Below are 27225 nucleotides of genomic sequence, written 5' to 3' on the forward strand. Positions count from 1 at the left end.
AATATTTATGGAGTTTAACCTGTTTTTAATTTTAATTTTAAGTTTTACCCTTTGTCGTTTTACCCTTTGTCGCGCTTTTGACCCTTTGTCGTTTGACCCTGTGTCGTTTGACCCTGTGTCGTTTGACCCTGTGACCCTAAAAATAGGTTATTTTTTATTCTGTTAATAGTGACTTGCAACTGAGAAAAGTAAGGGAGAGACTTTATTACATTTTAAGATACATATCTCCCTGATTGTAAACATGGTAAAAGGTACTGTTGTGAATCATACATGAACGCTTTGAATTAAGGGTTACTTTAAACTACGCCGACAGTCCTTTAAAGCTGTAATTTTTTCATTAATAAAAAAATGTTGACACACGTTGAAAATTGAATAATTTTAAAAAAAAGAAATTTTAAAAAACTTAAATATTTTATTCTTTGTACTTTCCCCCATCCCTTCCCAACACTTGCAGACTGTTTGATTTTGTACATTTTTTTTGTTAATTTGTTATTTAAAAGTTGATCTGACAGGATGCAATATGTCAGGTTGGGCTGTATTACCAGTATTTAAGAACCAGTTTTGAAAGTAAACAAACTTTTGGATATTTTAGTTTTCATCTATCCATCCATCCTTCAGTAATGTAACGTTTGATTAGTTAGGGTCCGTCCAAGTATACGATTTTTGGTTAGGTTAAGACAATTTCTGGGCCGAGCGTTGCAGCTAGGACAGGCTAGGGGGCCGAGTGCCGCGGTTAGGACAGGCTAGGGGGCCGGGCGCTGCGGCTACATGATCAATTATATCTATGCACAAAATTGATAGGAGGGGGGAGGGGGAGGAGGGGGTTCAAAAATCGTTCTATAGGAAATTACCGATAGTTAATACAGAGAGCGTCATCAACAATGAGTGAATAGAAAATATCATCGTGAAACTTTTACAAAAATGATTATGCAATGTTGTAAGCATGAACATTTTGTAATTCAATTCATGAGGCGCATGAAGGATGGAGGGGCAGAAAGCCGTCCCCACTTGGAAATTGTGAAGACGGAAATATGACTACGAAGCACAGAAAATGACTTGATTTTTCTCGACATTGTGAAATTTTAGAAAAAGGAAAGCTTTACACATTTTTCTACAATTAGGTCAAATTAACAGCCGACACTTGACACTTTTTTAGTGTCAAACTGTCAAGGATCGTCGGCCTTAAAGAACATACAAAAAATAGGTTGATTAAGAAGTTTTTAATGAAACTTTTGTTTTAAACGCACTTGTTAAACTATTGTAACAATAAGGAACTACTGAATACTTGTCTCAAACTCTAATTGTATGATCCTTAAACATATCTTTGTAGCCTGATGTCGTAAACTTTGAATTCCTCAAGATAATATAAATAGTTTGAAACATAAAATATTACATCATCCGATTTCAAAGATATTGGGATTTAAAATTTTGAGTTTGAGGTATTCCAGTTGTTATATCCAATAACAGATCAATGATTAAACTAATTTCAGAAAAAAATGACTTATTACTTGGAGAAAGAATAAAAACCCGAAGAAATAAACAAAATCACAGCATGGAGTTTGGTAAGCTGTCAAACAAATTTATCATAAATAAAATAAATTTATCATAAATAAAATAAATTTATCATAAATAAAATAAATTTATCATAAATAAAATAAATTATAAGGAAATGCTACGAAAAGTAGGCTTGCAGGGGCCGGGTGGGTTAAACCAACTTTATTCTCTATGAAACACTAGGGAAGGAAAATAACGTCGCTTTTCTAGCTTTTATTTGGATAATTTTACATTGTTTTAAAAGCAAACAATGCTCAAGTCACTTTTGTCGAGAAACCATAAATCAGATCTCAAGATAGATAATTCATTCTTGATCAGACTTCAGGCTTCTAAGGGTACCTTTGAGAATCAGACATACTACTTTATGAAATCACATTAACAGTCCCATATATAAAAATGGATATATAATAATGGATATATAATAATGGATATAAATAATGGATATATGGATATATGATAATGAATATATGGATATATAATAATGGATATATAATAATGAATATATCATAATGGATATATAATAATGGATATATAATAATGTATATATTATAATGGATATATAATAATGGATATATAATAATGGATATATGATAATGGATATATAATGATGGATTCTCTTAACAAAAATAAGCGGATTTACGCACACAAAGCAAATGAAATTAACAGAATTTTGTATCCTTTTGAAATAAACAACTACGTTAACTTTTCCTTTTGAAATAAACAACTACGTTAACTTTCTCACCATTATTCCGAAGAAACAGTGCTGGGTACAGTGCTGGATCATGTTACGCCTGTATATTGAAATTACGGCTACAATCCCTTTAAATACAGTGCTGGGTACCGTAGTTATACTATACGCCTGTTTAATGAGTCTCTTGAAATTACGGCTACAATCCTTTTGAAATGAATCCACATTACTGGGCGTAAAGGAAAGGATTCCACGGATAAACATTGATAGATACAAATTTATGGGGCTTCAGAGAGATGCGTCATCTTTCTTCATATCTTCCTATTGCTCCACGTTGTACGATATTGCGTCAATCCTGCTCTTTTTGGAATATATACAACTTAAACCTGGTTAGTATCAATATCTTCAGCGTAAATGTTTCAGAGAAAGCCGTCCCCACTTGGAAATTGTGAAGACGGAAATGTGACTACACAGCACAGCCATAAACAAAGAAAATGACTTGATTTTTCTCGACATTGTGAAATTTTACAAAAAGGAAAGCTTTACACATTTTTCAACAATTAGGTCAAATTAACAGCTGACACTTGACACTTTTTTAGTGTCAAACTGTCAATGATCGTCGGCCTTAAAGAACATACAAAAAATAGGTTGATTAAGAAGTTTTATCACAAAACGGTTCCTCACAAAACGGTTCCTCACAAAACGGTTCCTCACAAAACGGTTCCTTACAAAACGGTTCCTTACACAAAACGTTCCTCATAAAATGGTTCCTTACATAACGGAACACTTTGTGACCCCCCCTCCCCCCATCCCAACGGAAAATCGGGTGCGTAATAATGTTTATTCTGTTTATAATAGAATTACAATTAAAAATATAATATATTTTCTTTTGATAAATATTGTTCGGTTTAATAATTTAATCATAAGTATCATTATATTATTATATAGTGCTATATAATCTAGTCTTTTTAATATAATGTAAAGAGAATAGATAGATTAAAATATAGATAAAAAGATGATAGATAGAACAATAGATAAAAAGAAAGATAGAAAGAAAGATAGAAAGAAAGATAGAAAGATAGATAGAAAGATAAAAGAAAGATAGAAATAAAGATAGAAATAAAGATAGAAAGATGATAGAAAGAAAGATAGATAGAAATATAGATATAAAGGTAGATAGAAAAATAGATAGAAAGATAGATAGAAAGATAGATAGAGAGCTAGATAGATATGGAAAGATAAATAGATGGAAAAGGATGGAAAGATAAATAGATGGAAAGATAAATAGATGGAAAGATAGATATAAAGATAGATATAAAGATAGATATAAAGATAAATAGAAAGATAGATATAAAGAGATATATAAATGTGAGAATGATATAAAGAGAGAGAGTTGGATAGAAAGATAGAAAAAAGATAGAGAGAGAGAGTGACATGAGAAATAGAAAGGGAGATAGAAATTATTAGTAAGGGAGATAAAAAAGATATAAAGAGAAGCAGATAGAGAGAAAGATAGAGAGAAGAGATTAGAAAAAAGAGATTTGAAAAAGTTAAACGAAAAAGAGAGATAGATATGTAATAAATATTGGGTTACAGGATATTCTGTAAACCTGAACTACATTGTACATTATTAACTATCTATGTTTGTAAACTTTTAGGTAAAACCGTTATCAATTTGAACTGCACTTCAAATAAATAGGTGGCAGGATTAGCTTAATCACGTGATATAGATAACTATGTAGGAATTGTATTAACTTTAACTTGTAACGGGACCTCTTTTTCAGATTCCTTTTCTAATAGTTCTAAACATATAAACCCCAAGTACACTAGTTGATATAGAGACTCCATACTGTTTACTGCGTGAGAGGAATCATTCCCTGTTTTGATAAACAGGTTATGGATTATGCCCATTGGTTTGGCATTGATAGATTAAGAGCTTGTGTCCCTGTTGACATTGATAGCTGTTCCTTGTTGAAACATACGAGTTGAGGATCGTGCCTATTGGTTTGGCGTTGATCGATTTACTGCTTTTGTCCATGTAGATGTAGACATTGATAGCTGATAGCGCCCATTGGAAAGCGTTGATCGATTTAGTGATTTTGTCCGTGTAGACATTGATAACTGATCATGCCCACTGATTTGGCGTTGATCAATTTAGTGCTTCTGTCTGTGTAGACATTGATAACTGATCGGGGCTATTGATTTGGCGTTGGTTGACTACGAGCTGGTGTCCTGGTTGACATTGATAGCTGACGAGATTGTGTTTGTATTTAGACATTGATATCTAAGTAAAACTAAATTGTACCTGGAATGATACGTGTTCAAGAAACCGTTCTGGAGTAGGGTATTTACAACAGATTTACATTTACATATAAACTAAGAAAGAGAAAGAAAAATAGAAAGATAGATGGATAGAAAGATAAATATATAGTTAGATAAAAAGTTAGAGAGAGAGAGAGAGAGAGAGAGAGAGAGAGAGAGAATGTTAGAAGTAAGTTTTCTCTCTAAATCTCTGAATGTGTGTATACTCCTGCCTTCAATTCAATTCATCAGTCAGTCAGACAGAATCCTTTGCTTAAAGCACATCTAACAAATTAAATCTATACACTATGTCAGTTTTAACATTAAGATATTGCAAAGTTTCTGTGTTTTTTTTTACTCTTCCATACCTTTTTTAAAAACATTTTAAAATTTAATTTTTTTTATATTCCTAATTATTTCGTTTATTTTTCTTATGTTAATATATTTTTATCTTTTCCTTTCTTTTTCTTACACCTTCAATTCCTTTAGGATACTTCCCTTATTCCTACCTTTTCCATCCTTTCCTTTCCATCCTTTCTTTTCCATCCTTTCCTTTCTTTTCCTTTCCATTCTTTTCTTTCCTTTCCATCCTCTCCTTCCAATCCTTTCCTTTCCATCCTTTCCTTTCCATACTCTCCTTTCCATCCTTTGCTTTCCATACTCTCCTTTCCATCCTTTCCTTTCCATCCTAATTCCTTTCCATCCTTTCCTTTCCATCCTCACCTTCCCATCCTTTCCTTTCCATCCTTTCCTTTCTTTTCCATTCCTTTTCCTTAATAATCTTTTTTTCTTTACTTTCTTTCCTTTCCCCTATCTATCTAATATTCTTAATATCTATCTATCTATCTATCCCTACACAGTTTCTGTTATATACAATATACAGGAAGTAAACGTTATCATATATCTGCTGCCAACATACAGATAAATATTTTAACTTTCAGACGGATATAATGTTCTTAACTCAACAGCAAGAGTAAATTTTCAAATTTCTGTTCATCCCTTGGATCTCCGAATTAAAGTCACAAAATCCACCAAACCCCAAAAACCGGAATTAGTCGAATTACTAATCGTATTCGTTGGAAATTCTGAGTGTCTACAAAAACCGGTTTTTATCCTATACCTGTCCTGCCTCAATACTGCCTGGAAACTCAGGCCTGAAGTCGTGTCAGGCCGAAATCTTCCCAGTTTTGCATGAAACTCGTGGAGAATACGTTTCTCGAGAAATCGAGAAACTACATTTCGTCGTTGGCTAAAAAACGCTCAACGAAAGAAACGAAAGAAACGATGAATCCTGCCGAAGCTCTAAAACGGTCTGCTACGGAGGAGGGGTTAAAAAACGTGAACAGTCTTTTAATGTCTTTAGTTGGTATGTTTTTAGTGAAAAAATATCTTTACAACTAAAACAGGAGAAATAATTTAAATATAAAAATACTGTGTTAAATAAAAATTTAGATTGCAATTTCAAAGTTATATCAAGAGATATAAACATAGGAAGTGTAAAATATTTGTTCTTCTTTTGCAACGGTTTATTTTATATTTTGAAATATTGAATCTTGGGATTAATATCATCATTTTAAGTTTAATATTAAAAAATATTGCAGTTCTCATTTTTTTTTATTTAATGATAAAAATAATAGTTTAATAAAAAAATAATTAATTATTTTTAAGGAACTCCCCGTGGCGCCCTATGTGTAAAGAACAATCCAATTACAGAAGATTACAGGTTAAAATAATAAAATATTAATTTGTTCGTTTTTATTTTCATTTTAGCGTTTTTAGACGTTTTTTGTATGGAATTTAATGCCAAGCTGCAAGAATAGATTTTTAATAGGCAATTTGGATAAAACATTTCGTAATTATATTTTCATTTGAATATCTTATGCACTTGAAGTTATAGAATTTAAGTATAGAATTTCATTATTCGAACATGAAAAAGAAATTGAGATTTCAAATTTTACGAGCTAATAGATTACTTTTTTAAGAAATTGGATCATTTTTTTATAGGATTTTAAGATTGTAGAATTTTAAGGTTAAGAATCATANAGGGGGATAACATTCTTTTAATCTAAGATTCATGTAGATTATCTTTTCTTATTCGATCCTCTTTAGAGATAAGAGAAAACATTCATATAAAAAACATAAATTTTTTGTCAGAAATATAATGATAATTATTTATAACACTGTTAATTTGGTTCGCAGTGTTAAAAAGTTTTTGGACAGAAATTTTCTCTTTATCGAGAAGGTTCAAATCTTTTTAGATTTAGTTTTGTCCTAGCTTTAGCGAGGATAAAATCCTGAATAATATTATTCCTCCCTCCTGCACCATCCTGAAGAACACTATTCCTCCCTCCTGCACCATCCTGAAGAATATTATTCCTCCCTCCTGCACCATCTTGAATAATATTATTCCTCCCTCCTGTACCATCTTGAAGAATACTTATTTTTAAGGAACTCCCCGTGGCGCCCTATGTGTAAAGAACAATCCAATTACAGAAGATTACAGGTTAAAATAATAAAATATTAATTTGTTCGTTTTTATTTTCATTTTAGCGTTTTTAGACGTTTTTTGTATGGCATTTAATGCGAAGCTGCAAGAATAGATTTTGAATAGGCAATTTGGATAAAACATTTCGTAATTATATTTTCATTTGAATATCTTATGCACTTGAAGATTATAGAATTTAAGTATAGAATTTCATTATTCGAACATGAAAAAGAAATTGAGATTTCAAATTTTACGAGCTAATAGATTACTTTTTAAAGAAATTGGATCATTTTTTAAGAAGATTTTAAGAATGTAGAATTTTAAGGTTAAGAATCATAAGATTTTTAGGTCCAGCTTTTATAGATATTATAATTAATGAAAACTATGGACCAAAATACAAAAAATAGAAACTATTTAATATTTATTCTAAATTCATATCTTGTTTATATGGTCAGTTATCAAATTCACTTCTATTAAATTATTAAGTTTATCAATTGATCTTGATCTTGAAGTTTTCTCAAATACCAAACAATTTGAAGACGAGAATGTATAATACTAAATTATCGATTGGAAACCCAGCTTTGTCTGGTAACTAAACTTTCCCTTTACACGTCCCCATCTCAACTTAGAATTGTTTAACAAAGCTAAGAACATTCTCGTGGTTCAACTGAGTTCACCATTCAAAATTAAGAAAAAAAATCAAGGGGTTCATGAGTTATGATCTGACAAACAAACCTTATATATAAACCAGTTTTAATGATTGTTTATGTACAGGATCAGCAGTACAGTACTCGGCCTGGGTATAAACGGGAAAGTAGTTGAATGTTTCAGTCTCCAAGGAGATAAATGTGCACTGAAGGTAAATTTGAGTAAATAAATTGCATCTATTGTTAAACAATGTTTACTTCAGAGAGTTGCGTTAAATGGACTAAAAGTGTACCTTAATTGTACAAAAAGTTTGAATCAATTAAATATTGTACTGAAAATACAAATCTCCTCTGCTGCAACTTTGAATCAATGTTGTAACAATTCAGAATTTTTCTCGAATACTACAATTATACCACATGTGTACACCAATTATACAATTATACCGCATGTGTACACCAATTATACAATTATACCGCATGTGTACACCAATTATACAATTATACCACATGTGTACACCAATTATACAATTATACCACATGTGTACACCAATTGTAGAATTATACCACATGTGTACACCAATTGTACAATTTTACCACATGTGTACACCAATTGTACAATTTCTATTAATCCTACATCGATAACGCGTTAATGGCATCAATTTTACAATGTACAAAGTACACAAGTTTAGAACAATTGTACTGCAGTTCAACAACTTTCGCAGTTTTGAATGCTAAGAATTACAAAAAAAGGTTAGATTTCAATTGAATAATTCTAATCCTTTTTCCTTATTCTCTATCTGGATATATATTTTTTACTTCGGAGAATTCTTATCATTCTTCACGTTTACTTTTTATAGTTTAGTCAGGGGTGTTTATTTTCAAGAAAATCAGTTTTCTTCCCTCCCCCTTTTTGAAAATCATTTTCCCCCCTAAAAGTTATATTTAATTAATTGCGCGGAGGGGAAAAAAGTGTTTAAGGGTTTTATTCGCTGAATTGGGTAAAGGACAAAGGTATCAAAAAAGAACGAAAAAAATTTCATTTTGATGTCACATTTTTCATTTCTCTTATCTTAAATCATCCAAAATGATTTCCGTCTGGGGGGGGGGTTAATTCTGAAAAATATAAACCCCTGGTTAAGTTCTATGAAATCCTAGATAAAAATACTGGTTGTTTAACCTACTCAACCTGCAGTGCATCCAGGATCATCTTATTGAACAAGAAAAATATTTCCAATCTCTTAAAGGGGCAACAGACATAATTCTTTAGTTTAAAGCGTTTCATGCTCAATGCTCACAACACGGTCCCTTAAACCAATTTTTTGGATTTTAAATAGGAAAGGAGGAGCTATTAAAAATACTAATTCTTAGATGCAAAAACTGGATCAATCATGTTNCAAATCATAATAATTATTCCATGAATAATGATAGTAAATTATTTATCTATTTCCATGAGTAGAAATTAGAAACAAATCGTAATAATACAACATTTAAGAACAAAGACATTTTTTACCTACAGTGAGTACCAGAAAAGTGTGAAAAAAGAAGTCGACATCAAAACAATAAATAGTTGTTACAAGCTAATAGCTTTACCAGTAACCTATTATATCACTTTTTAAGTGAAATGGGTCTGTGTTACACTGCATAATTCGTGTGTCTTGTGTTTATTAGACTATTTAGTAACTTAAGTCTAAAGTCGTCTTCCTATTTCACAGTTTTCCGGTTTTCACAGCAGAATGGTATTAATGAAATCTAGATGAAAGGATCAGAAAAAAATTATTTAACGACACAGTATTAACAAATTTACTTTATTTCCAAGCATTTCTTCATTTATTAAAAAATAATAATATTTTCTCAAACTTGATCGTTAAATTAAACCAAGTTTTATATTTGATTTAAATCTTGCAGATTTTTAACCGTTGCGTCTCTTTCTGAAGAATGATCTATAATAAAAAATTAGGGTTCTAAAATAAAATACTTTTTCAACCATATAACGGTTGAGACGGGGGGGGGGGGGGGGGGGTGTTTCCCCCCCCTGGTGTTTATTAGAACGTTTAAACTCCTTCACTTTGTTTAAAAAATGAGGATGCTAAATATCTTTTTTATTAAAAAAGCCATAACAGGGCATTTTTCCTACGCATTTTTTGAACTTTTTAAAAATCCTCCCTTGCACCCGAATCATTTAAGATAGAGGTATATTTTTTATGGCAGGCCTTGATAAATTGGACTATGTATCACACTCCCCTTTCTCAATTCTAAGGGCAAAACCATATAGACAATAAACATTTTATATTATAGATGAAGCTATGTGGTCATAAAGTGGTATAAGTAATTTAGCATACATTAGAAATTTATCAGTTCATATTTACATATTTATCTTTTTAGTTTATGCCATCATTAAATCCATTAATATATAAAACAAGATTCTTTTAAAGGAATTGTGTTTTTGCCACAAACTCAAATTTTTTAATCCCTATCTTTAAATACCAATGACATAGACCTTAGATATTTCAAACTTTTCATTCTGTATAGAACAAATAACATAAGTTTGAAAAATTAAAGGTTTACACCATCAGGTTGAAAAAATTATAGGGAATAGAAAATTTATGGTATCGACTCCATTCCTTTGTCACTTATAATTGGAATCCTAATTCGTGACTTTAAGACATCTCAATGATTGTTTTTATAGAAAAAAAGGAATTAAATCGCATAAAACTGTGGACTCTTTTTCCATTTTTTAGTCGTTAATCTTCAATTATTTTAGGTTTTGAAGGATAATACAAAAAGTCGGAGAGAGATAGATTTGCATTGGAGGGCAGGAGGGTGTAAACACATCGTTAATATCAGGTTACAAATATATATATATATACAAATTCAGAGAGTTCACGCCACTTATTTGTGAGGGGGGTGGGTAACTTTGATTTTTACCTCCTATTATCACAGCCATATCTTAAATCTGAATCTACAAAATATAAAAAAAATAAAATATGATTTTACCTTTTTAAATCGTCATTTAAGTATTGTCCTGTGAGGAAAGCTCTGTGTGTAATTATAGAAGGCATGATCCATTAACCAGTTGAAAACGTTGTAGACCGTCTTTAAAGTCGCATTCTTTAATTTGGTATATTATTTTAATATTATTTTAATTTCCTTCAGTATTTTTTTTGGATTTGTATTTACTAAAAGTACCTTTTTTATTTATGTTTCAAGGGGGATGAAGGTTGAGCATAAGTTTTTTCTTTGATTAAAAACTTTGAAAATAAATTAGGCTTTGAACGATATTGTGGAAGGTAGAAATATAGCGGGAGTGGAGAGGGGGGAGGGATGTGTTGTAATAGCGGGAGTGGAGAGGGGGGAGGGATGTGTTGTATAGTGGAAGGTAGAAATATAGTGGAGTGGAGAGGGGGGAGGGATGTGTTGTATAGTGGAAGGTAGAAATATAGTGGAGTGGAAAGGGGGGAGGGATGTGTTGTACATCCTAAAGCGTATATTGCATCAAGAAATAAAGAATGTATTGTAATTGTAGGAATGTATTGTAATAAGAAGTAAAGCTATTTTGTAATTGTAGGAATTTATATTATACCTTAGAGTGTATATTGTATTAAGAATAAAGAATATATTGTAAATTGAAGGAATGTATTGTATTTTTACATGTTCAAAGTGTGACCAAATCAGGTCTAACTGGAACAGTACCCATGTACTTTGTTTCAAATTTCAAATCCAAAAAGGTACCAAATTGGCCACACGTTTCATTCTGTGTTTCATTCATAAAAAGTGATAACTCTTGCGCGTATTGTATCAAGAATACAGATTATATTGTATATTGTAGGGATGTATTGTATAAAGAATACAGATTATATTGTATATTGTAGGGATGTATTGTATCAAGAATACAGATTATATTGTATATTGTAGGGATGTCTACGAGAATACCTACAACGGAGTCAAGTGCTTACTGGTAGTTATGGAGTGGTGAGTTTTTTGTCATTTCTTACAAAAACTAGTTATTTTTTTATTAAATTAGATAAAATTTTCTAAATATACCTGAAATAAATGACTTTTTAAATTTAAAACTTTGAATGAAGTATTTCCTAGAGCAATCTAATTTTGTATCGTATTGCAATAGGTGCAAAATAATAATCAATCTAATTTTGTATCGTATTGCAATAGGTGCAAAATAATAATTTGTAGAAAGTAAGGTTTATCCCAGAGAAGGGGGATTTGTGTGTCATTTAATTTGACGTATTAGAACTGCTAAAAACAATAACAAAGTATGTAAAAAAACTTGAAGAATCACGCGATTGAATTGCAATTGAGGAACCGAATACATCTCGTCCTGGTTGGTTCAAGATCGCTTTTCCATTTAAGGCGTATATATATATATATGCCGACAAAAAAGTAAAGAAGATGAAAGTGATAAATTTATGTTTAATAGCTTTTATTATGATCGAAAGTTGCAGATTGCTGGCACAAAGACTGTCCCTTTCTTTAACACGTGATTCATGAAGAGTTTAAAAGCAATAAAATAAATAAAATAATATTTAAATATGTTCAGTATGGAGGGAGGAGAATTATTTACAAGAATCCAAGACAGAACTGCTTTCAACGAGAGAGGTCAGAGACAGAAACTTAAGATATTAACGAGAAAACCAAACCGGGTTTCAAGGAATCAAAACTGGGTTATATAATTTTTCGTAAAAGTCATTTTAAAAATGAATTATTAAAAAGTAAAATGCGTTTTTGATATTTGGTCAGTTTTCTTTAATCAAAGCATAAAAAAAGAATTCTAAATCCAAACTTAAAAATAAAACTTAAATTTAGCTTTTTGTGTCAAGAAGTACAAACAAACTGGATCTAATATTTCAAATAATTCATCTCAGCTACATTTTTACAGTTTACTAAACGAGGATAGTTTTCAAGTATTGAAATATTATAATCTATAAGTGAAATTTCAAGTTATTAAAAGATCGCTAATTGACAGTTTACAGTAAATTGAAATTAAATTATAAAAAGTGAGAAACAGTCAAATTCAAACGAAATTGCAAATTTTTTACATTTTTTTCGCCTTCTGTGATTTCAAAGTATGTATGGAAAATTTAAGTTGGTTTCTTAAAGTACTTTTATGCTTTTGCGTATTAAATGAAAAACATTTTCATAATATGTTTTTGAAACAGCTCAATTTAGTTAATTTTGTATTTTATTTATCTAAGAAATTAATTCCATTCTTATCAATCAACCTTTCTGACCTAATAATTCATATAGAGGGTTCCTCACAAAACTGTTCCTCATAAAACGGTTCCTCACAAAACTGTTCCTCATANCAACTGTTTTATTTTAAATATAACGATCACTTCCTTTGAATTGCTTTCATAAAAATTTTACAAAAGTTTATAGATTCATTTCATACAATTATGATATAATCTTTTTTAAGCCAACATTTCTGTTTAAAACTCTTGTTGTTTTTTCTCCTGTCTGAACAGCTTGGCAATGTAACACATAAAATATAATTGCTAAACTGTTTGTATATTTAGAAGCTGCTGAGATTGTGAAGGATATCTGTGTTGCTGTAAAGTTTCTTCATGATTTAAATATAGCGCACAGAGATCTTAAACCAGAGAACCTATTATACACAACAAAAGGTAAGTTTTTTCATCTCAAATTATCCTTTTTTTACAGGCGTACACAGGGGTGAGGGGGCATTGGAATTTCACCCCCCATCCCCTGGATCAGTTAAATCTATGGTTTACAGGGGGTTTTCAGTTCCCATCGGATGCGGAGACCCTCTTTGAAAGAAAATATTTAAACCCCCTTGGACAAATTCCTTTGTTTTCCCCTTCTCGATTTTGCCAATCTAAATCAAGTTTTCATTTTTTTCATTCAATCAAAACTCATTAAACCACTTGTAATAACAGCTTAAGTTTAAAATTTTCCAACTGTGAGAAGATTATCGCTCATAATTAAACTAGTCTATATTTACTATCTTTACAGTTAGACCCATAAAATTGTGGAACAGAAAAACGGCATAATAGCAAGACTTTCGGTTCATCGGACTATTTAAAGTCATAACTTGAGCCTAAAAGTCGTCTTCCTATTCTAAAGTTCTCAGTGTAGTGCATAGCTTTATGACAACTCTGAAATAAATGCATAAAGACTACAGTTTATACCAGTTATATCCAATTTGATATCACTAAATTGAAAATGAGCTAACACATGTTAAATTTTCTCTTGTCTTATTGTTGTTGGAAGTTTATTATTTAATCTTAATTTTACAAACGAAATATCTACTGTCAAATCTTTTCTAATTGCTGTGGTATTTGGCCATGGATAAAATAGAATGGATAATGGATATATCATTGTCAAGGTTTGATGTAATTTTCTGGGTGGAGTGGCATGCAGTACGTTATTCATGGGACCCTGGACTTACAATTTGTATTTGATTTTAGACCAGTACTTTACCAGTTCTTCACCAATATATAGTTCTTTTCAAAAGAATATATAAAAACATTGGAAGTCTGTAAAATTTAGCCTCCTTCTTTGTATCATAAAAATATTCGGAGATACTAAAGATTGAAATAACCTTGGTTATATTTGATACTTTTAATTTTAGACAGATTTCTTAATTTCTCAGTCAATAACAGCAGACCACATTTAGGAAATTTCAAAATAAGGCGCATTTGATGCTACCTTTTGGTAGACAATGTTATGTTTACAAGATTTTAGCAACAGTATCTCATTTCTGTTTCTTCTCGGGCCCACCATCTACCAAAGCTCTTCTCTGATTTGGACCATGAACTTCAATTTAAACTTTTTAAAAGAACAAATAATTTTTATAGAATAAACGAATGAAAATTTCTTAAGAGTGAAACTTTTAGTACACCATGCAAAGATATTAAAAATGTCCCTAAAAATCTAACGTCCACTCTACTTTAACAACTGTTAAGCACACCCACAAAATTACATGTACGCTGGCACAGAATAGTATAGATCGATAGATAGAGGCATATTTATGTATTTGATGACAACTATTATTTTTAAGAAGTATCAAAAATGTTTTTTTTTATATTTTATTATTGTTGAAAGCAGTCAGAAGTTATTTTTAAAAAATTTAATTTACTTTTAAATAATGAAATGTTTCAAAAGAATTTTTTATCGAGAAAACATCTTTTCAATGAATTTGAAGTATTGGAAGCAATTTTTAATCTAAAATACTTTATTTGATAATTGGTAACATAAGATTAAATGGAGGACATTAACCCAGTCATCAAATGATCACATGATCACATGATCACAAGATCAAATGATCACATGATATCATAATCAAATTATCAAATTATGCCATGATCACAAAATCAAATAATCAAATAATCTCATGATTAAACAATTAAATGATCACATTATTAAACAATCTAATGTTTACATAATCAAAAAGTTTTAATAACCACAAAAATCTAATATTTAAAAATATTTCAGACCGGCAAGGTGTCCTCAAATTGACTGATTTTGGTTTTGCCAAAGAAACGTTTACCCGGGATACTCTACAGACACCCTGCTATACTCCTTACTATGTTGGTAAGCTGTAATCATTATACATATAACAGAGATTAGAACTTTTAAATATGCTAATCTGCAACCCTTCTATACTCCTTACTATGTTGGTAAGCTGTAATCATTATACATATAACAGAGATTAAAACTTTTAAATATGCTAATCTGCAACCCTGCTATACTCCTTACTATGTTGGTAAGCTTAAATCATTAAACATATAACAGAGATTAGAACTTTTAAATATGCTAATCGTTGATGTCCACAGTGAACACGTTTAATTTACTGTGATTAAGCTCGTCAATTCTTGAAAAAAAAGAAATAAAGCTGACGCTTATTTTCGTTTCTTTCTTTAATCTTGAAATATTTTCAAATTGAGTTATTTTAATTCTTGAAAGCACAAAAGAAAGGGAAGTCTTGAACGCGTGATCTCGTTTTTAAATTTGAAGATAACTCTGTATCCTTTAATTTAACTAAGTTTATCCCTTCTGAGCTGAAAACTTTAGAATTGTGGATATCGGGATTAATGCTTGATCCTCTCTTTTTGATAATCTCAAGATTAACATAATCTTGCAAGATTATCTTAAAAGTGTATGAAAAACGATAAAATTCAAATTAATATTTAATCATATGAGAAACTGTAGCAGCCAATCAGAGAAAAGCGGGCAACCAATGAGAGAACAGAAATATTCTCATTGGAGAAAACAATTAACGGATATCCAAGGAGAGAGAAAAAGAGTGGATTAGGACAAAAATGAAAAGTTTCCACATTGGATATTCGGATCAAGAAGTCAGGATTAAAGTTTATCCATTCTAAAGTTCCCAGCTCAGGGCATATATCGTAGATCTGTACAATCCTTTACCCCGACACCACACACTTTAACCTTGTACTTGTACTTGTACAAAATACAATACATGAAGTACAGACAGGGTGTACTTTATAAAGTACAGTGTTCCATGTATATTGTACTTAAATGTTTAATCATTGTTTAATTTAATTGTAAAAGTACTGTACAAGAAATTTGATTATTCGAACTAAAAGAAAAAGTTTTCTAATATGGCAAATTCTTTATACAAAATAAACTTTTACGAACAATCAATAAGAATATAGAGACGATTGTTCGTATACTACTTGATTACATGTATTTATTGAATTATATAATTATAAAGATGAAGTATTCAATATTCGGCTTAAAGAAACTAGTTTAAAATGGACTGGACACGTAATTTCAAACAGCCCTTTAATTAAAGAGGCGCATGCCCGATTCACATTTATACTTTTTAATGAATGAGATATCTTTATTTGTTTAGGATAAAATTGATTAATTTCAATAATGGCATTGTTTAAAAGGAACTTTGAGATATTTGCTGTAGTGATAAGGAAGGAAATTGTTTGAAATTAGAAATACGGCTTTTAAAGTCTTTCTTGTTGGGATTTGATTTTAAATGGCATACTCGTATATTATACCATTCTTTAAATACAGGATTAATATGAATTACGTCTACTGTCTCTTTAATAATTTGATTAGAACTTTATTTTTGAAATAATCTAGAAGTGCATAAATTGATTAATTGGTGTGAATAAAACTAAAAAGGATGGGAGAAATAAATCTCTCTAAAACTAGAAAGGATGGGAGGAATAAATCTCTCTAAAACTTGTTCCAAAATTTTCCAAGGTTTTCAGTTCAGGGTTAAAAACATTAAAGTTATCAATTAGTTAATATTAAAACTTTGGCCCTTTTTTAAAAAAACGCTCAAATATATCTCGTACCATTTCTAAAGTTTTCTTTGATAATATTTTGAAAAAATTGAGATAGATTCTTATAATTTCAAAACTCGTTTAAATTTTGGCTTTTTTGCATAGACCAATACAATCAGTGAAAGAAAATTTCGTCAAAATAATCAAAGATGGGTATCAAAATATCCACATTTAAAAATTGAATTAAAAAATCTTATAAAGAACTTATAACATGTATAACTAAACAAAGTTTTCTTATTTCAATGTAAGGGTGGATGTATTGTTTAAATGTCTCTCTGGCATATATTTGATAATATCTGAGAATATCTTTAATGGTTTGAGATTCATATTGCAAACAAATACAAGGGAGTGTAAACAAATACAAGGGAGTGTAAACAAATACAAGGGAGTGTAAACAAACTTACAATTTTCTTAAATTGGTCTCGTGTTTACAGTAGATGTAGAAACATGCACAATTAAAACAAACAAATCTGCTTGAAAAATTATTTAAACAAAAATAATAAAATTGAATAAATACTTGCTTCAAACTCTAATTTTTTTATCACTATCTGTGCAACCTATAATGTCCCGAGTGTAATCACTTCTCTTGTTAAGATGGTTGGCTATAAATATTTAAAATTACAAAATTAAGCAATTACAATCTTGTAATATGGAAACAATTGAAAAATGACCATTTTTAAGTCGTCACTTTGTTCTCACATTTTTGGTGGCTTACGTACTAATAACAATTTTAACGAATTCTAATTTAGTTTGTTTCAAGTTACTAAATAGATCTTTCTGCCTTTAGTCGAACTTTATCATTGAATCGAACTTTATCCTTGAGTCGAACTTTATCCCTGAGTCGAACTTTATCCTTTAGTCGAACTTTTTCCTTGAGTCGAACTTTATCCCTGAGTCGAACTTTATCCTTGAGTCGAACTTATCCTTGAGTCGAACTTTATCCTTGAGTCGATCTTTATCCTTGAGTCGATCCTTATTTGTTTTTTTATTATTACAGTAGACCAAGATGTACAGAATATCACAAGAATCGATTACTCGCCATAAATTCCAATTTTCCAATCGTTATATCTATACAACAGCTGATGGTGTTGACATTTGATATTTCTAACGTAGAAGTTATATCTAGTAGAATTCATAATCTTAAATATATGTTTACAACTTGAAGCTGCAAAGATGAGGATTAGAAAAGAAGAGTTTAAGACGAGTGTTCATTTTCTTTAACAGATTATTCAATCTTTAATTATTTTAAGATATTTTTCAATTTCAGCCCCTGAAGTTCTGGGACCCGAGAAATATGATAAATCCTGTGATATCTGGTCTCTGGGGGTTATTATGTACATTCTGTAAGTATATTATCTTCTCATACAGTTCATTCAGTATATGAATACAATATCTGGTCTCTGAATTATGTACATTCTGTAAATATATATTATCTTCTCATACAGTACACAAATACATAAATACAATTAATATTAGGTCAGTGAGTCCCAAGCTTAAAAAAGTATATTATCTCCTAATACATCGACATCGTACATGAATTCAATACACGTGAGCTATTTAGGATTTCAGCCAGGACAAAATCGCAAATATCAATTTAATTTAAAATCGTCTTTTTACTTGCATTTTATTCTGGAACTCGTCGAGAAACAAAATATTTATCAGAAAAAAAGATAATTCCAACTTCAATATGTTTCTAATTTACTCTTGAAAAGATTAAAACTTTATTGTAAAGAAATAATTTGAAACTTTTACACCTAAAATCTGATTTAGTTTTATTCCGTTCTCTTTCAGCTTGTAACAAATGTCTCTAATTTGTTTCTTCGAAGAGGGTTCTATTCTTTTTAGTTGGAAAAAGTACAATCAGTTTTAACGATTATTTTTCGAGAAAATTTGGTTGAAAAACATTATTAAAATTCAAGAAAAGAAAACAGAAAATTTAGTTTGGTCAGAAATCAACGTTAGAATACTAATTTTACCGCAAGTTTTTTCATCATTATAGAATAGGACTGTAAAATAGAATGAATGAGAAGGGGATTGAGTAAAGAAAATAGAATGAATGAAAATGGGATTGAGTAAAGAAAATGAAATGAATGAGAAAGGGATTGTGTAAAGAAAATAGAATGAATGAGAAAGGGATTGAGTAAAGAAAATGAAATGAATGAGAAGGGGATTGTGTAAAGAAAATAGAATGAATGAGAAAGGGATTGAGTAAAGAAAATAGAATGAATGAGAAAGGGATTGAGTAAAGAAAATAGAATGAATGAGAAGGGGATTGAGTAAAGTAAATAGAATGAATGAGAAAGGGATTGAGTAAAGAAAATAGAATGAATGAGAAAGGGATTGTGTAAAGAAAAGGGGATTTCAAGGGTTGAAAACGAGGGATGAGGAATCTTAATATAAAATACTATTGTACCATGATCATTAATCATAAGCTTCATTAATATTTTTATTATTTTCTTACAGTCGTCTATTAAAATTTTTTAGTTCTACCAAGCAGCATGGATACACAAAAGCATCTTTTATTTGTTCACTTGTTAAAAATCAAAACTTAAACCGAAAAGTAGTCTTCATTGAACTATTTTTGAAATTGTTCTAGATTATGTGGGTTCCCACCATTCTACTCAAACCATGGGCTACCTATATCTCCGGGTATGAAGAAAAGAATTAGGTAAATATAAAATACAAGAGATGGAAACTTTTAAATCGACAAAACTAGCTAAACTTAAATTCTTCTCATGGAGATATTCTTCGTCTTTTTTTACATCGCATTTGAGAGTTCGGTTCAACTTTACCAATCAGTTTCCCTCTTAAAAGGAAACTGAATTTTAACTTATTTTGTTGGTTCAAAAGTTTCCAAATTGAAAGTTAATTCTACTTTGTGCGTAGAACAATCCTGTTCTAAACTATACACATTTATTTTAGAATAATTATCCACATATATAATGAAATTGGAGAAAAGGGTTAGAAAATGAAGTCTCACTTACAATTGTAGCTGTAGTAAATTAACTTGACTAAACTAATCTATTAAGTTTAACTTCAAGTCTGAAAGTGAGTTTTCAAATTATATATTTTGAACGTGGAATAAAATGGTCTCCTAAAATTTGTTAAAAAATATTACAAAAACTATATAACGATGTTAAAAGAATGTAAATGATATAACATTATATAATTAACTACTATACTATATACTCAAGTCATAATATTGCATAATTTAATGCAAAAACTTTTTCCTTTTTTTAATAAGTCATTGTTTTACTAAAACCATCAAAAAATATTTTGATTTAGGTTGTATATATTATTTTGGATTTATTAAACCAAGGTACAACATCAAAATGTTTTATGTAAAATATTAATGTAGTTATTTCAAGGGATTCTCCAATTAAAGGTCACCTGTCCGATTCACAACGGTTCCCTGTAAAACCATGGTTGCGCATTAAAATGGCGATTTAGTTGATTTTCTATCTGAAAATTAATAATTTTCATTATTTTTTTTGTAAGCTTTGCGGATTTAAGTAGCAACGAAAAGCAAGGAAATGGAAAGAACCAATCCCTTCTCTCAAAAAACGACGATACAGGGTGTCCCAATAAACATGGGAGTTCAGTGACGAATTCGATATCGTCTTTTTAAATAATTCTTTTATTTAGTATAGTGATACCTACTGAGGATGCTGTGATTCGTAAGATTTTCGTCTGCTACAGGGTGTCCCACAATACATGACATTTAAAAATCATGACTCCCATATAATATTTTTATTGATCTTTGGTACCAAACAACTCAACAAATTATGGAAAAAGACATTCTAATCTATTCACCAACTGTCATGTTTCGTGGGACACCCTGTATGTTTACATTTTGTTTGTTTATGTTTTAACTGCTTACGGTTGTACTTAGTAAAACAAGAAAATTACAGTATTAAAACAGAGTAAACTTGTCCGTCTTCACTGTTCATCTTGCGGAGACATTATAGACACATCTTTACAGACATTTACACTTTTCATAAAATGAACTCTAGCAGACAAAATAATAATATTATGGCTTTTGAAATCAGGTATTACAATGCTAATTCATAACAAAGACGACATTTAACTCGTCACTAAATTCCCATATTTATTGGGACACCCTGTATCTTCCTTGTTTATGAAGAGGTAATTAAAGGTTGTGTCGTTGTTAATCAAACTTGTAACTTAAAGATGGAAACTAGAAATTACGTCATAACTAACCACAAGTCCCTTTAAATTGACAACCCAACATCTTAAAAAGAAAACAATTATAACCGACACTTAATAGCAACACTGAATGGCAAAGTGTTAAAATCCAGAATTGAATAAAATGATAAAATTTCAAATATTCTATCCTATTTAATATCTCCTGTTGAAGGTTTCTGTTTTAAATCAGCACTTTTAGATTTTTCTCATTTTTCGGATTAAATTGCAATTGCCAATGTCAGGGTTTAGAAAGAGTTGGATATATTAAATTTCGAGGTAGATAGATAGATAGATTTTATAGAGAGATGTGGGTACATGGATCAAGCCAAACCAAGGGCATGACGTTTAACTGTATACCTGTGTAGTTTTCCGGGGAAGGGAGGGGGGCATAGAGGGCTGGGTATATTCAGTCTTTGCATGGATACCGTTCCTTAACGTAAGCTAAAAATATTTTTTTCTCAGGGCAAAATCCTCATAGAAATAATTTTTACTTTTTTTNACGTTGCCTATTTTACTAAAAGTTTGGAAATATTATAATTCTAAGTATAATTTGATAAAGCTGGATTAATCCCATTAAACTTGATCACTTTATCAATAAATTATGATATTCAACAAAAACAAAATTCAAAAATAAAATCAAGATTAAATTTTTCTTTCATATTTATTGGAAAGATTTTTATTTATCAACAAATTAGGATTTTTCCTGTAGATTATAAAATACTAGTTTAAATTATGAAATTTACCTCATTTACGCATGTTTCATATTTGGGAGAAAAAAATACAAGTTCTTAAAAAAACGCGAAACGTGAAAAACAAAAAAAATGTTCAAAGAAAAATATGATTTATTTTATGAAAATAAACTAAAAAGAATTATTGCTTTTCATTTTTTAAAATATTTTTGCAAACATGAGTGCTTTCGAACCCATATATATAAAGATTTTTTAAATTTTTCAATTTACTTTTATTGTTTTATAATGTGTTTGAACTATCCAATAATCTAAGGACAGTTACGATCTGTTTGTTGGCATTGACGGAATAAAACGGACAGGACAAGTATTTATTCCGGGCATACTTAGCTTTAGTTAGTTTCTCGTGAGTCTTGTAAAAATACAACTGGTTTATTTAATGTGAGGATAAAATACAGGATTTTCTAATCCGTTTCGTTCAAAAACTAAAAGCTTGTCTTTAGATCACTATATCTTTGCAACCTGATTGTGAAAACTTTTAATATTCGATTTAACAGAATTCAACTTTTGAAATCTACTACATCTTAGTGTACAAATATTAGGATTAAGAAATCAGAGTTTGTGGAAAAGACAAAAACTTAGTTCCTTTACAACTTTTAAGGTTTCAATAAAGTTAAAATAATTTTGTGAAACATCATCCTTTCATTTCATTTCTTCCCAGAGTTTGATTAGTTAAGAGAAGATAAAGGTAAACTAGTGTCAAACAAATTAATTAAACTGAAGGAATGATAAAAATTATAATTAAAAGTTCAAATTGAATTTTTAAAAATAAACACTGCATTCACAGTTTTTTTTCAAGCAGATGTTTTATCTGAATTTTTTCTTTCTAATTTTTTCCCTTTCCTGTGAAGTCTGGCGTGTCTTGGGTTGTTAATCATTTGGTTTTTTTTTGTAGTTTTTTCTTCCGTGTTTTGGACTTGCAACAGTTTCATAAAAATTTAAGAAGTTTTACAAATTTCAATACTGTTTTCCAATCATTTACTTTTCTTACACTGCCAAATTTTGACCTCGAGATAAAATAAATGCAAAAAAACAAGAAATTTTTGTTGTGTGTAAACTTGGGTAAACCTTAAAAAAGAAATTATAGGTTAATTATAGGTTAATTATAGGTTAATTATAGGTTAATTCAAAGATGGTCTATATAAAAAATTCCAAAACACTTGTTTAGGTCTGGTCAGTATGAGTTCCCTAACCCTGAGTGGAAGGATGTATCTAATGACGCGAAGGATCTGATCAAGGGATGTCTGAAAACCAACCCAGAGGAGAGATTAACCATTGATATGGTAATCAAGAACAAATGGATCTCGGTAAACTATTTAATATTTTAAACTTGAAGTATAAACCCTATATAATACATTTATAGAGGATTCACAACGGTACCCTTCATAGTGCCTTCTGTCTAATAATGAATGAGACAATCATGTTTTTCTCCTTTTTCATAGATTTTTGTAAATTTGGTTTCTCTATAAAATTCTATGGCGGATTTCTGATGCAGGAACAATGAAGAAACTTGTAATACTTGTACTTTATAATAGAAAATTATTAAAGTTTAAAGGTTACCATTGTAAATTCAGATCTTGAAATCTCAAGTTTAAAGGTTACCATTGAAAATTCACATCTTGAAAAATGAAAAGTTTAAAGGTTACCATTGTAAATTCAGATCTTGAAAAGTTTAAAGGTTACTATTGTAAATTCAGATCTTGAAAAGTTTAAAGGTTACCATTGTAAATTCAGATCTTGAAAAGTTTAAAGGTTACCGTTGTAAATTCACATCTTGAAATCTCAAGTTTAAAGGTTACCATTGTAAATTCACATCTTGAAATTTCAGTCAAATGATTCTTAATTTTTATATTGTAATGCCAATTTTTTTTTTAATAATTTCTTCGATATATATTACATTTTTTACATATTTAATTTTATACAAAATGCTGTTAATTTCATTATGTTTTTATTAGTTTTTGAAGTGTCCATGTTGTACAGGCCAGGGTGTCCAGCATCATATTGGATTGTGCAAAAACAACTCTAAATTTGGATTTTTCGGATAAAATAGAAAATTTAAAAAAATTGAATCTTTCAAAAAGTGTCCCTGAGATAAAAACTATATAGTATCATTATCCCAATCATTTAATCTAAGTATCCAGTGTACACACTTTTTTATTTTCTTTTTAATCCTCTTTTTTGGATAACCCTCTATATTAAATTTATGAAATGTAGATACGATCCCATATCGATTGGACTAATATCCGATTGAATTAAAGTGAGCTGTTCACATGGCCGGCTTTTAGAGCATTTAAACAAATATCAATTTAATCTTGCAAATACGACACATATTTGATCACATTTGAGGACTAAAGTGCTTTAGAACTTTAGTCTTAATAAACATAAATCCACGTTCGTTCAATCGATCATTAGTCCAATTGATATGACACCACAAATGCGGAAAAATCAGAAACCGGTTTTTCAAAAGTTAAAGGGTGGATTACTAATCTCTAGAAATTAATCTATAGACTAATAAATTAATCTTAACATATATCCTCCATTCTAAAGTTTTCAGCTCTGGCAACATAAAAAAAATGTACATAAAATCCAATATGATATGGGACGCTCTGTATGAACTAAAATAGATACGTTACTAGGTTCTCATCAACTATTTAATTTCAGCAATACAACGTGGTCCCCCAGACCCCTCTGCTGACCAGCGATGTGTTGAAGGAGGAAAACGAGCAGTGGCCAGATGTCCAGCAAGGGATGTCCCTCGCTCTCAGAGAGATGAGAGTTGATCAGGTTTATACATTGTTGTTTACATTTCATACCATTGCAGTACGCATTCTTTACATTGTTTACGTTTCAATCCATTGCAGTACGCATTGTTTACATTTAAACCGCATATTGCAGGACAATTGTTTAAATTGTTTACACTACATCCCATTACAGTACGCAATTTTACGTTGTTTACATTTTACCCCATATTTACGTTGTTTAAATTCTAACCCCTTTGCAGTACGCAGTCTTTACATTACACCCCATTGAAGCACGCTTTGTTTACATGGTTTACGTTTTACCTCATTGCAGTACGTATTGTTAATGTTGTTTACGCTTTACCCAAAGATAATATATATATAGATATGCAGGCAGGTAGAAACCTCCTTCCTAAATTGCCCGTAGCAGACAACTAATTTTTGAACCTCTGAGAAAAGGTGCAAGGAGAGACATCTATAGCAAATTGATTACTTTCTATATTCCTTTCTCCCCTTGCTTCCATCTGTGGGAAATACGCATTTGTGTTATATAAACATACAGTACGCGTATTGCATTCTGTATAGTTCAAGTGTTGCTATCTGGACCTGTTTGACCAATAAAATTAAATTTCAAGGTAACACAAACATACAGTACGCGTTTTGCTTATGTTATGATCAGATCAGTTGTAATTTGTCCTAGACTCGATGCACTTTTATAGTCATAATTTTTATTCAAATTGCGTTAATTTACGTATGCCATTCAGTACAACTTGCACATTTAAACTTTGTCTAGTCAAATTCCTACCTCAGTTTTATTTGCATTGATTAATTTGTTTCATTAAGTACAATATGCAGTATACATTGTTGATACTATAGTACGCATTTAGTGTTATCACGCATAAACAAAGTGATAAATTAGCAACAATCCAGGGGATAAAATGCCATGCGTACGACAGAGATGGTGCTGTTTGCACCTTTTCTCAAGACCTCAAAATTTATACCTGCCTGCATATCTATATATATATTATCTTTGGCTTTACCCCATTTCTGTACGCATTGTTAATGTTGTTTACGCTTTACCCCATTGCTGTACGCATTGTTTACATTGTTTACGCTCTACCCCATTGCAGTACGCATTGTTAATGTTGTTTACGCTTTACCCCATTGCAGTACGCATTGTTTACATTGTTAACGTTTTACCCCATTGCAGTACGCATTTTCTACATTTTACCCCCTTGCAGTACGCATTGTATGTACGTTGTTCATAGTACTCCCAGACGCAATACGCATTGTTCAGGGGTCTGCATCAAATTTCACAAAATACATAATCTGACTTTTCCTCATACACCGTCTCCAGGACCAAGGTGTAAAGAAATGAATTTACAGGTGTAACCAGAAAACAGTGGAATTCACGTCGTCTTCTTTATGAAATGTTGCCAAGGTGTTTGTAGTTTTTAATGGAACTTTTTTTAGAAAACTGTCTCGAAGATTTTTGGGAATTATGTAAGTTGCTTCAATTTTGCTACATTCGTAGAGTTATTGCACTGTCCGCGGACGGTAATAAACAGCTTTAACTTTTAAGAAACGAAAACATGGATTTCTATTTCATACTTGACCAGAAAAAGTTTTTAAAGGTTCCGATGTAAATCGGGCATTGCAATCTTTATGGGGGGGTCGCTTGAAATAACAGTCCCCTTAAGGTTCAAAATTTTATTACGAATCAATAACATATCTTATTGATAATTTAGGATCAACCCTTCACTGTGAAGAACCCACGTCTTGAGTCTAACTCAGCCCTGGTTAAGAAAAGGCAGGCGAAGGCGGGAGGTCCGCCCACCATCCAGGAACAGATAACACAGGAGGGAGAATCCTGAGAGGAAGAGGCGGGGCTAGACCCGCCCTTAAACAAGAAATCCAGGAGCTATTCCCCAGAACCCTCTGCAGAATAGAGATTTATTTGATTTTGTTTAAAAGCAAGACGACATTCTGATTTAGCGTTGGCATTCCCGCCATTTTCTAGCTCAGATATGCGCCATCTTGATATTATTTTTACTCATTTCCTTCGAGCATTTATATGAACTACATAGTAACGATTCCCTCCCTTCTCAATAGTACGCAAAATATAGCTCAGAACTTGCATGATCCTTACGTCTTATTGTACAAATATTTAATGACTTCAATATGTTTTATTGTGATTGAAAACCCTCAAGTTTAAATCAAACTACAAATCTCTTGTTGTACGTAACGGCAAAAACATTGTTTAAAGATTATCATAAACTGACCAAAAATGTGCCATTTTGTGCTACAATAATTGAATTTTCAAATACTAATTTCATCGTTAGTCTAAATATTATATTTTAGTAAGATGAAAAAATATAAACTTTGGGCAAAAAAATACAACTCGTACAGTACAACTTTAGAAAGCAAAAAAACTTCCCTTAAAATAGTGAAAGTTATTTTATTCTTCTCCTCAATCAACAATTATCATTGTAACGCGAATGTAACTTGAAGTAAATAATTAAGTACCAAGATTTTGAAACTAAGATACAATATACTAAATA

General features: G+C 30.5%; 1 protein-coding gene across 4 annotated transcripts; it reads left to right on the forward strand.

Moving 5' to 3' along the window:
- The first annotated feature begins 1476 nt into the window (after positions 1-1476).
- On the forward strand, positions 1477-26956 carry LOC111698687 (MAP kinase-activated protein kinase 2). 4 transcript variants are annotated; one of them, XM_023469090.1, is made up of 13 exons: positions 1477-1562; positions 6212-6266; positions 7803-7887; positions 10437-10519; positions 11588-11644; positions 12228-12286; positions 13204-13311; positions 15143-15241; positions 18242-18317; positions 19571-19642; positions 23095-23233; positions 24588-24710; positions 26413-26956. In XM_023469090.1, the coding sequence occupies exons 1-13, from the start codon at positions 1553-1555 to the stop codon at positions 26536-26538; spliced, it is 1092 nt and encodes a 363-aa protein (XP_023324858.1). In that variant the 5' UTR covers positions 1477-1552; the 3' UTR covers positions 26539-26956. The 4 variants fall into 4 exon arrangements, with proteins under 4 accessions (XP_023324858.1, XP_023324857.1, XP_023324856.1 ...); XM_023469089.1 differs by lacking the exon at positions 6212-6266 and adding an exon at positions 6992-7046 and having other exon boundaries at positions 1513-1562; XM_023469088.1 differs by lacking the exon at positions 1477-1562 and adding an exon at positions 5476-5909.
- Positions 26957-27225: the final 269 nt, after the last annotated feature.

Source organism: Eurytemora carolleeae, unplaced genomic scaffold (genome assembly GCF_000591075.1).
Source record: "Eurytemora carolleeae unplaced genomic scaffold, Eaff_2.0 scaffold258, whole genome shotgun sequence".
Classification (NCBI taxonomy): Eukaryota; Metazoa; Arthropoda; class Copepoda; order Calanoida; family Temoridae; genus Eurytemora; species Eurytemora carolleeae.

What these genes read in the sequence shown, in the direction of transcription:
- LOC111698687 (XM_023469088.1), top strand. Translation starts at nt 5,735, where the DNA reads ATGAAACTCGTGGAGAATACGTTTCTCGAGAAATCGAGAAACTACATT. An exon ending in AACTGCTTTCAACGAGAGAG is followed by an intron (nt 12,287 to 13,203) that starts GTCAGAGACAGA and finishes TTGTATATTTAG; the next exon opens with AAGCTGCTGAGATTGTGAAG. An exon ending in GGGGTTATTATGTACATTCT is followed by an intron (nt 18,318 to 19,570) that starts GTAAGTATATTA and finishes AAATTGTTCTAG; the next exon opens with ATTATGTGGGTTCCCACCAT.